Source organism: Pseudophryne corroboree, chromosome 6 (genome assembly GCF_028390025.1).
Source record: "Pseudophryne corroboree isolate aPseCor3 chromosome 6, aPseCor3.hap2, whole genome shotgun sequence".
In the NCBI taxonomy this organism is placed as follows: domain Eukaryota; kingdom Metazoa; phylum Chordata; class Amphibia; order Anura; family Myobatrachidae; genus Pseudophryne; species Pseudophryne corroboree.
The window spans coordinates 319,060,053-319,072,519 of record NC_086449.1 but is presented as its reverse complement, the minus strand read 5'-3'; the positions used below and the strand labels follow the sequence as shown (position 1 = coordinate 319,072,519).

The 12,467-nt window shown below is 45.4% G+C and overlaps 1 protein-coding gene across 1 annotated transcript in view; it reads left to right on the top strand.

Annotated features, from left to right (window-relative positions):
- LOC134934547 (dual oxidase 1-like) overlaps positions 1-12,467 on the top strand; it is a 435,381-nt gene that overhangs the window by 395,550 nt on the left and 27,364 nt on the right. Inside the window, exons 27-28 of the mRNA XM_063929968.1 lie at positions 7,392-7,519; positions 11,881-12,034. Of these exons, the coding sequence (XP_063786038.1) occupies positions 7,392-7,519; positions 11,881-12,034 (282 nt within the window). The remainder of the gene's footprint in view (positions 1-7,391; positions 7,520-11,880; positions 12,035-12,467) is intronic.

Below are 12,467 nucleotides of genomic sequence, written 5' to 3'. Positions count from 1 at the left end.
GCTGTGTTCTAGCTGGAAACACAGGGCTGGATTAGATGCAGTCATAGCAGCATCCATACAGACCGGATGCCGGCACACAGCGGAACACAAACGCAGGACCAGACTCAGGGGTACTCAGCGACACGGGAGATGATGCTCGCGGTCAGCGCATCCATGCAGCCGCGACTGGGGCCATGACCTCCGGAGGCCTGCACACCAGCGCGCTGGTAGGTGAGACGCAGCTGACCGCCAATTCCTGACAGTACCCCCTCCTTTATGGGTGGGCACCGAACACCCACGAGGCTTGGCAGGGAAGAGTCTGTGGGAGACTTGTACCAACCGTGGAGCGTGCACATCCGTAGTGTTTACCCAACTCCTCTCTTCAGGACCATATCCAGACCAGTCAATTAGGTATTGCAAATGACCGTAGCGATGACGAGAGTCCAAGATCTTTTCCACCTCGTATTCCACGCCCCGATGAGTTTGTACCTTTGGGGCTACTGGAAGTGCTCTGTGGAAACGATTGAGAATTAGTTGTCTGAGGAGAGAAATATGGAATGAGTTGGGAACTTTCAAATAGGAAGGCAGTTTTAACTTATAAGCCACCGGATTAATAACACTTTCTACTGGAAATGGTCCAATAAACCGTGGAGCAAATTTCATCAAAGGAACTCTGAGACGGAGATTTCGAGTAGATAACCAGACTTTGTCGCCTGGCTTTAAACTAGGAACTGCTCGTCTCTTTCGATTAGCAAACATTTTATACCGTTGAGAAACCTTTTTAAGAGATAGATGAATCTTCTTCCAAATTTGAGAGAACCGCTGAAGAGCAGAAGCAGCTGCATGCACGTCTATGACGGGTAAATCTTGGAAATCCGGTACTCTAGGATGTTGACCATAAACTGCGCAAAAAGGAGTTGTATCTGTAGAAGTATGATAACGGAAATTATGAGCAAACTCCGCCCAATGCAATAAATCTACCCAGTCATCCTGTGAAGAGGAAATATACAGTCTTAGATAGGTCTCAAGCTCTTGATTTACCCTCTCCGTCTGCCCATTTGTATGAGGGTGATAGGCCGTAGAGAACTTAAGTTTGACTTGTAGCGCAGAACACAGAGCCCTCCAAAGCTTTGCCACAAACTGTACACCACGGTCAGATATTTTTTCTGTTGGAAGTCCATGTAACCTAAAGATTTCACGAAGAAATAACTGTGCCAGCTTTGGAGCAGAGGGTAACCCCATGAGTGGGATGAAGTGTGCCATTTTTGAAAACCTATCAACCACTACCCAGATGGTATCATATCCATTAGAGGGAGGAAGGTCTGAAATAAAGTCCATTAATAAATGAGACCAGGGGCGCTTGGGAATGGAATTTGGTAGCAATTGGCCTGCAGGAGCCTGACGAGGAACTTTGTGCTGAGCACATTTGGGACATGAAGCTATGAATTCTTGAACATCTACTTTCATATGAGGCCACCAATAAGTTTGGGACAGAAACTTGAAAGTTTTTAGGACTCCAGGGTGACCAGTAAATTTAGACGTATGAGCCCAGGACAGGAGATTTGGATGAAGCTCAGGAGAGACAAACATCTTGCCTGGAGGTGGAACTTGAGATACCCCTGTAGCTGCGAACACCACAGGATTTAATACGGGTCGAGCAGCTTGTTCTGATGATTCCTCAGTTGAACTCATAGAGCGAGATAATGCATCTGCCTTAACATTTTGTGAGCCAGGTCTAAACATCAACTTAAAATCAAAACGAGAAAAGAATAGGGCCCACCTTGCTTGTCGGGGATTCAGACACTGCGCTGCCTTCAAGTAAAGAAGGTTCTTATGATCCGTGTAGATGGTAATAGGGAATCTCGCACCCTCCAGCAGATATCTCCATTCTTCAAGGGCCAATTTGATTGCCAACAGCTCCTGGTCACCGATGGATAGTTAATTTCAGCGGGCAAGAATCTACGAGGGAAAAACCCACAAAGGTGAGTCTTACCATCAACGCCCACCTGGGACAGGACTGTGCCCACGCCAACCGTTGAGGCGTCTACTTCCAAGATGAAGGCCTTATTGACATCTGGCTGTTGTAACACGAGAGCTGAAATAAAAGCCTGTTTTATTTTATGAAAAGCAGACAGCGCTTCATCAGACCATTGGGAAGGATTTCCCCCTTTTCGGGTTAAGCAGGTAATTGGGGCTATTAATGTGGAAAAGCCCTTAATAAACTTCCTGTAGTAGTTAGCGAAGCCAATAAAACGTTGAACTGACTTGAGTGTTGTTGGAAGAGACCAGTTCTCTATGGCTTCTAGTTTAGCCGGGTCCATTTGAAGGTCCGTTCCAGAAATTATGTATCCCAGGAAAGATATTGAAGAAGCTTCAAACGTGCATTTAGATAGTTTGCCATACAGATGATTCTGTCGAAGACGTCGAAGAACCTCTTTTACCTGTTGGCGATGAGAAACTAAATCACGGGAAAATATCAGGATGTCATCGAGGTAAACTACCACACACTTATAGAGGAGATCTCTAAATACTTCGTTGACAAAGTTTTGAAACACAGCCGGGGCATTACTCAAACCGAAGGGCATCACTAGATATTCGTAGTGGCCATCACGAGTATTGAAGGCGGTTTTCCACTCATCACCAATTTGAATCCTGATAAGATTGTAAGCCCCGCGAAGATCCAGTTTCGTGAAGATGGAGGCACCTCTGACTCTGTCAAACAGCTCTGTGATGAGAGTTAACGGGTAGCTGTTTTTAATCGTGATGTCATTTAAACCCCGATAATCAATACAGGGGCGTAGTCCTCCATCCTTCTTCTTAACGAAGAAGAATCCCGCACCGGCCGGGGAAGAAGATGGACGGATAAACCCTTTCTGTAAATTCTCCTTTATATATTCGCTCATTGCTTGAGTCTCTGGAACTGAAAGAGGGTATGTACGCCCTCTAGGTGGCTTACTCCCTGGAACCAAATCGATGGGACAGTCCCATTCTCGATGAGGCGGCAAGACATCAGCAGCTTTCTCACTGAAGACGTCAGTGAATTCCTGATAGGCCTCTGGAAGGCCAGACTGAGGTTTTACACTTGTGGATTTTATTGGACATACTTGAGCTAAGCATGAATGGAGACAGGAGGAACTCCACGCCGTCAACTGTAAGGTAGACCAGTCAAATTGTGGATTGTGCAATTGAAGCCAAGGCATACCCAGTACAATCTCATAGGTAGCTTTTGGTATGACCAGGAATTTTATGAGCTCAGAATGCAGGAAGCCCACTCCCAGAACTACCGACTTGGTCTGCTGAGTGATGGATCCTTCAGCAATACGGCTTCCGTCTACGGCAGTAAGATAAACCGGATGAGACAGCTTTGACACTGGGAGAGAAAGTTTATCCACTGCAGCTTGTGTGATAAAATTCCCAGCAGCACCACAATCCACTAAAGCGGACAAAGACTGGAGTCCATCTGGCATATCCAAAGTGACAGGCAGTATTAGGTCTTGAGATGAAGGAGCTTTATTCAAGGTCCCTAACTTGACTCCTCCTTTGCAAGTTAGGACCTGGCGTTTCCCGACCGAGCAGGGCAGGAACCAATCAGATGACCATCAGCAGCACAATAGAGACAGTCTTCCCTTTAATCTTCTGGACCGCTCCTCAGGTGTTAAACGAAATTTGTTTACCTGCATAGGTTCGTCAGCAGTAATAGGTGGAGACTGTACAGAAGGCATAACTCGGTGCTTGCGAAGATCACCTCGAGAGCGTTCACAGGCTCGCTCGCATAAACGTAGATCCAACTTGACACATAGAGAGATTAGGGCCTCCAGTTGCTCTGGTAGATCTCGGGTAGTCAATTCATCCTTTATGCGGTCAGACAGACCATGCCAGAAGGCAGCAACCAATGCCTGGTTGTTCCACTTCACCTCTGATGCCAATGTCTGGAACTGAATGACGTACTGACCCACAGTACGTGTTCCCTGGTGGATCTGAAGGAGGTCTGAGGAAGCAGAAGTCGTACGCCCAGGCTTGTCAAAGATGCGTTGGAATGCGGCAACAAACTCTGTATAATTGTTCAGCAATGCATCTGCTCGCTCCCACAGTGGAGAGACCCAATTCTGAGCAGAACCAGCTAAAAGAGAGACAATATATGCAACCTTTGCTCTAGGTGTTGGAAAGTTCTGTGGTTGCAATTCAAAGTGGACTTCGCATTGATTCAAAAATCCACGACACATTTTAGGATTACCATCAAATTTACTTGGTGTAGGAAGATGGATGCGAGACATTGGAATAGAAGCAACTGGAGAGCTAGAAACTATGGAACTAGGAACAGGAGCAGAAACTGATGGGGACACTGGAGGAGCTGAAGTTGAGTATCTAAGCGAGAAGACATATCCTGCAGGTATTGTATAATCTGCTGCTGCGCAGCCTCTTGACCATCTAGTCGTGACACTAAGCCTTGGAGTGTCCCTGACCCCACACTCTGACCACCGTCCGGGTCCATGGGCCTCGGACAATCTGTCAGGTCTCTGGTTTTGTCTGTCCCCGGTGGGGGCGCTAGTGGGTCAGTGTTGGTGCGATGTACAAAGCGGGGAGGCAATATGAAAGTCCTGCGCATAAGCGCTGATATTTATTAATGCAAAATAGATGGTATAATACTGAATACAATGGAAACCGGTAATGTGGAAAACTATGACAAGTAACTGAATCCAAACAACTAAAAAGTCTCTTGCAGCAGAACGTAAAATAACTTGATAATGAATGCAGGTGAAATAACAGAACTCCAGTAGTATTTGGAAATACACAGTCTCTGAATAACACAGTGCAAACTGATAATGGTTAGGAAAGCAGAACTCCGGAATATATAAGTAACTCACAGTCTCTGTAAAGCACAAGTCCATATAGCCACACTTAGGCTAAAGCAGGAGACAGTCTCTAAGCCAGTAGATGTTATACTGCTGAGTTGCACAGATGGTATGCTGACAATTAGTGCACAGGTAAGTAATGAGAAAGAACACCTGAGGAGAGTCTCTTACTGCTGATGGGTTTGAAGCTGGATGTAGCTGAAGTCTGGAGTAACAGGAGAGCTGTAGAAATGGAAACTGGAACAAATGAGGTAACCACAGGGGAACGCTGGAAACAGGAACGCAGGAACTGGGAGAACTAGACACAGGGTATGTGACTCGTTGTCTGAGGCAATGAGAGTGAGCCCCGGACAGGAACTTATACCCCTTGCTCTGCAGTGATTGGTCGCAGTGTTCTAGCTGGAAACACAGGGCTGGATTAGATGCCGGGATTAGCTGAGTGCAGGTGTCATAGCAGCATCCATACAGACCGGATGCCGGCACACAGCGGAACACAAACGCAGGACCAGACTTAGGGGTACTCAGCGACACGGGAGATGATGCTCGCGGTCAGCGCATCCATGCAGCCGCGACTGGGGCCATGACCTCCGGAGGCCTGCACACCAGCGCGCTGGTAGGTGAGACGCAGCTGACCGCCGATTCCTTACATAAAGGCTGCATTTGGTAGAGTCTTATGTAGACATGAATCAACCATTATTGTACAATACTACGAAAACATTTTTACACTACAGTATGTAGACATAAGTGATTAGGCAATCCCCCCCATCCCCACACAAGCTAAATGGTGTGCTCCTGCAGCCGACACATATTTGTGAAGGTATAAATGGTAGAGGGGCATTGATTAGATCATTTTCTAATGAAATGGCTTGCTGGAAAGAGCTATCCAAGTTTAAATAGAGGATCATTTTATAGGCTGTGTGATGTCATATTTCCAGGGCAATGCTGGACAGGTATACAGAAAATTTGGTAAACCGGATGGACTGGCCAACTCAGAGTCCAGGTCTTAACCCAACTGAGAACCTCTGGGATGAATTATAGTGATGTGTACATTCTAGACCGATATTTTTCAGTGTTTCAGTTGAGCACAGTACTTAAGGCAGAATGGCAAAACAAAAAGGGTGTCTGCAGTAATCACTGCATGTAGTGGAGCAACAAAGTACTGATGGCAATACAATCTTGTCGATCTATTTGATGTCAGTGTCCAATCACTTTTCTCTACAGAGTATTTCATTTGATACTGTTATGGAACTCCAGCCAATTGGGTAAGACCACTAGAGCTAACCAGAGGGTCTTCAGCCTATAACAGCTGCCATTGTTCCCTTAGTGTTGAACACACGCACCGGCACTTGAGATGTTGCCAGGGCTTAACCTTAGCAGTAGGGGCTTACCAACTTGACTGGAGACTGCAGGATACAACAGGACTGGAGCCTTAGGAGTTAACTGGCAGATATATAACTAGCTTTTAACTATATCACGTGAGACATCGTAAGTTGGAAAGTAGGCAGAGTAGTGGAGATGCAGCTACACTGCGAGTTACTATGCAGAGCACAGTGTGGGTGGTATATACTAGCCAGCTGAGTTCAGGAACACAGAACACATAAACCAGGTTGTAATAAATCAAGGAAAGGTTGGCAGGTGAGGCAGGGTACAGGCACGATTGACAGGCAAGGTTCTGACAGGCAGAACATCCACAGGAACAGGCAGAGTAATCCCTGGATGGTCAGAATATCCACAGGAACCTGGGACAGAGCCCAGCGACTTAAGGTGCTCATACATTAGACGATTTGGCCATTTTCCAACGGATCTGAACTACAGATTGTTCATAATAGTGCAGATCGTTCAGTGTCTGTGAATGATAATGATCACGATGCGTGGTTCCGCTGGTCATTGGCCGGAGCTTCTGATCTTCCCTGCACCAGGGAAGATATGAAGCTATCATCAATGACAGCATGCTTCTGGATGTAGCCACTCACAGATCTTAAGACATATCTTATGTGTATTGTACTATATCGTTTATCCTGGACTGCCGGGGACTTGCCGGGGGAGTTGAAGGGAAATGGTTATCGAGAAATCATCATTTACAGGTTGTCAAGTGTATGGGCACCTTTACACAAAGTATAAGCTATAATTGGCAACTATGAGCAGGCCTGACTGCCTAATAACAGGGAGAGCAGCAGGAATGAAAAGCCCACAGTAATTAGTGATTATCTGCAGCACAGCACGTACTCGTAGTGTCCTGAGCACTAGGCAGCCAGAGAGGCAGTAGTTGTCCAGCATCTCAATTGCCCTGCAACCAGCAGGGACTGTCGGACACTGATGCCAAAAGATGCATTGTTGCCTGGTAACAACCTGGACCTGCAACTAGCCAGCTGAGACAAGCCGCATGCCGGCTTGAAACACATACATTAACTAATCTGAACAGATATATATAATTTTCTCTAATGTATTTAATTAAGTCACACCTATTGTTTATAAGTCAACATTAAGTTCCAATAATAAGTATGATGCAAGAATTGTATATAATTAGTTCTGACCCAAGTGATTGTGTTTTGTTGGCAGGGATCACTGGTATTATTCTCCTGGCAATCCTCGCTTTGATATATGTTTTTTCTTCCCACCGCTTCCGACGCATCAGCTTTCGTGGATTTTGGTTGACTCATCACTTGTATATATTGATGTATCTATTGGTAAGAAAAATTTTGTAGATAAAATTCTGTTTAATAGTCCAAAGTTATCAACATGTTACAGAGACTAACAGGCGAACAGTCTACTTGCCCTTGCAAATTCCCTTGAATACAGTACTAACTATGATCTGGGAGCACCACCAACCCAGTGCTATCAAAATTGTTTACAGTATAGCCGTATTTTGGTAATATATCAATCTATACAAATAAATATGCAATCATTAATTCAGTCCTGTGCAGATTCTAAACCCAAAGCAAATAACTGTTTTAATGTTATTTAGAGCATTGCAATTGTGTCGGGATGATAACTTTAGCCAAGATCATGGTTAAAGTTATAATGCCGACACCATTATAATGTTTTAAATAACATTACGACAGTCCCGACATGGGGGTATATTTACAAAGATTCGTGTTTTGGCCGTTTTGAAGGGTGTTTGAACTCGAATGGTATCGGGTGCATTTTACTGCAACTTTTTGAATCCTGATACGATCATTCACTAAGCTGCCGACTTTTCCCAATTCGTATTTCCCGATGTCGATGTGATTCGTAATGTTAGGCAGTGTTTTACGGGAGTGATGAGTAAAACACTGCCTGACAAAACACAAGGAATCCCGGCCGGATCTGTGAGATCCGTGCAGGGCTTCATTGTGTACCTTAAAAATGTGTTTTAAGTAGTAAAAAATCCGAAAAAAATTGCGTGGGGTCCCCCCTCCTAAGCACAACCAGCCTCGGGCTCTTTGAGCCGGTCCTGGTTGTCAAAATATGGAGAAAAAAATAACAGGGGTTCCCCCATATTTCATCAACCAGCATCGGGCTCTGCGCCTGGTCCTGGTTCCAAAAATATGGGGATCAAAAAGCGTAGGGGTCCCCCGTATTTTTGAAACCAGCACCGGGCTCCACAAGCCAGGTACATAATGCCACAGCCGGGGAACACTTTTATACTGGTCCCTGAGGCCCTGGCATTACATACCCAACTAGTCACCCCTGGCCGGGGTACCCTGGAGGAGTGGGAACCCCTTAAATCAAGGGGTCCCCCCCTCCAGCCACCCAAGGGCCAGGGGTGAAGCCCGAGGCTGTCCCCCTCATCCAAGGGCGGCGGATGGGGGGCTGATAGCCATGTGTAAAAAAATGTGAATATTGTTTTTAGTAGCAGTACTACAAGTCCCAGCAAGCCTCCCCGCAAGCTGGTACTTGGAGAACCACAAGTACCAGCATGCGGAGGAAAACCTGGCCCGCTTGTACCTGTAGTACTACTACTAAAAAAATACCCCAAAAAAACAGGACACACACACCGTGAAAGTATAATTTTATTACATACATGCACACCTCCAAAATACATACTTACCTATGTTCACACGAGGCTCTGTCCTCTTGTCCCTGTAGAATCCTTGGGGTACCTGTGAAAAAAATAATACTCACATAATCCAGTGTAAAATCAGACCTTTGTATAATCCACGTACTTGGCAAAATAATAAAACGGAAACCCGACCACGCACTGAAAGTTGTCCCATGTTTGCACATGGGACCCCTTTCCCCGACTGCCAGGAACCCCCCCCCCCCGACTCCTGTCAAAGAGGGCACTCTCCTGATTGGCTGTGTGCTCCTGTAGTGTCTGCCAGGCTGCACACGGCAGAGATACAATGTAGCGCCTATGCGCTCCATTGTATCCAATGGTGGGAACTTTGCGGACAGCGGTTGACCGAAAATAACCTCACCGCTGACCGCAAAGTTCCCACCATTGGATACAATGGAGCGCATAGGCGCAACATTGTATCTCTGCCGTGTGCAGCCTGACAGACACACTACAGGAGCACACAGCCAATCAGGAGAGTGCCACAACGTGGCGCTCCCTGATTGGCTGAAGGGACCCTCTTTGACAGGAGTCAGGGGGGGTCCTGGCAGTCGGGGAAAGGGGTCCCATGTGTAAACATGGGACCCCTTTCAGTGCGTGGTCGGGTTTCCGTTTTATTATTTTGCCAAGTACGTGGATTATACAAAGGTCTGATTCTACACTGGATTATGTGAGTATAATTTTTTTCACAGGTACCCCAAGGATTCTACAGGGACAAGAGGACAGAGCCTCGTGTGAACATAGGTAAGTATGTATGTTTGGAGGTGTGCATGTATGTAATAAAATTATACTTTCACGGTGTGTGTGTGTCCTGTTTTTTGGGGGGTATTTTTTTTTGTAGTAGTACTACAGGTACCAGCGGGCCCGGTTTTCCTCCGCATGCTGGTACTTGTGGTTCTCCAAGTACCAGCTTGCGGGGGAGGCTTGCTGGGACTTGTAGTACTGCTACTAAAAACAATCTTCACATTTTTTCAAAAGGCTATCAGCCCCCATCCGCCGCCCTTGGATGGGGGGCAGCCTCGGGCTTCACCCCTGGCCCTTGGGTGGCTGGAGTGGGGGGACCCCTTGATTTAAGGGGTTCCCACTCCTCCATGGTACCCCGGCCAGGGGTGACTAGTTGGGTATGTAATGCCAGGGCCGCAGGGACCAGTATAAAAGTGTCCCCCGGCTGTGGCATTATGTACCTGGCTAGTGGAGCGCGGTGCTGGTTTTAAAAAAAACGGGGGACCCATACGCTTTTTGTCCCCCGTATTTTTGGAACCAGGACCAGGCGCAGAGCCCGGTGCTGGTTGATTAAATATGGGGGAACCCCTGTCATTTTTATCCCCATATTTTTTCAACCAGGACCGGCTCAAAGAGCCCGAGGCTGGTTGTGCTTAGGAGGGGGGACCCCGCGCAATTTTTTTTCCAGTTTTTACACTAAACAGACCCTTTCCCATAGATAACCATGCACAGATCTCACTGATCCGTGCATGGTTATCCAAACTCGACTGGAAAAAGCAGGTCTATTTTTTGGCAGCTTTTTTTAACGAATCGAAAAAAAATAGACCCGCACTTGAGCACTCAGAGACTAACACCCAAATACAAATGAATAGTGAATGCCCGTATTGTATGAAATAACAGCCGCGTTTGACCGATGGTCTATTCATTCGTATTTCAGAACTTTGCCAATCAAACCATTACGAATAGACCAGACACTGCCGAGTTTTCTGCTTAGTGAATTCCCGGATTGGGACTTAGAAAAAAAAACACAAATCGGCAAAACTCAGATTTTTAGTAAATACTGGCCATGGTCCGGTAGATATTATGCTGTCAACATATTGACTGTCAACAGCATGTACGTCAGCAAACTGTACAGTAAATCCTGCTGCTGCTATAGCATGCTGAGACATGTCTTAGTTCTAACAATCCTGAACTATATCACCTCCAGGTTCCTCAGTGGTGACTGCACTTATTGTGTACTCCCCTCTCTCGCATCCAGTCCTGTGGAGATACAGCAAAGCAATTTTTTTTTAAAACAAACTTTATTGACAAATGGCCAAAATAAAAGAGCTCACTTCCTGCTTCTTTAGTGAGGAGAAGTAGTTATTGGCAGCTAAAGGTTAGGAAGGTGGTGCTGGAGAAGACACTCAACGGTAAGCTTCCTCTCTCCTTAATTACACTTGGGACACTTAAGGGCCCTACACACTTGCCGATGTTTCCAATTTGGATGATGGCCGATTTCAACGATTAATGACCATCCACCAAATTGGCATGCTATGCAGAACGAGGGAAAACCAACGATGAATGACCACGGGGATACGTATTGTTCATCGTTGGTGCATACACACTGAGCAATAGGAACAATTTATTATTCATTACTGAATGAGATCGTTCATATTGCCCACACACCGACAAGTGGGCTGCCAATTAGGGCTGCCAATTAGGGCTGCCAATATTCCTAGCCTGCACTTAATACTAGCAGGCTGCAGACAGAGAAGTGATATGTGTGGGATTTCAAGAGTGCTAGGCAATCACTAGAGGATGTGTCACATCTCTTTTGTCTAAAGCTGGGTACACGATATATCTTTCCATCAGAAATCGGAATGATATATCATATGTATTGTACAGAGCATACCTGCAATTGCATCTTCCCATCTGATTTGCTGCACATCAGATGGGTCAATGTAATAAATGATGGAATGCATTTACATTTGTGCTGGAGCAATGCATGTCACTGTTGTACACTGGATTGTGCAGTGTGTACGGGGCACGCAATGTATCGTTACATCACATACTGTGTACCCAGCTTAAGATTTTCAAGATAAAACAAGCTTGACTCATTTTCTCATAGTATTGGCTTAAACCATAGCAAAGACAAGAGAGCTGTAAGTGCCCCAATCCACCACACAAAATTATTGTAATGTAACGAGGTTTATTACAAATACATATGTAAAGTTTAGAAATTTAGATAACAAATCCACGTTCTTCTTCATATATGAATGCAAACAAAAATATCTATTTCATTTTTAGGCTATCCTTCATGGCAGCTTTGGACTTTTGCAGCAACCCCAATTTCATGTCTTTCTCTCAGTTCCAGCTATCATTTTTATTGGAGACAGTTTATTAAGTCTGAGCAGGAAGAAGAGAGAAATCAGTGTAATAAAAGCGGAACTCCTTCCATCAGGTAATGTAACCACCATTGTATCTTAACATGATCTGCAAGTTAGGCTAGTAACACAGTTTAAAAAACATATCCTGTATAATAAAAGGTTAATGCTGTTCCTTACTTCTGTGTTTTGTGCTCCGGCGGCCACTATATTGCGCCCGACAAAGTAATTCAAGTGTTGCTCCATTCGGGCACTCATAGCCGCTGACACTGACGTTACTGTTATGTTGTTCCGTCATTTTGACAGGCTGGTAACTAGTGTGAGATGTAATTGTCAACTGCAGTTGGTATTAATATGCAGATTATTCGTACATAAAAAACTATTACAATCTACATTGCAATCCTCATCTCTCAAAACCATTTGCTAAAAGGCTGTGACTAGTGGAGTATCAGAAGAAGAATTGGACAGAATGTTTGGTAGTGCATACACACTGACAGGTTTGCCACACAT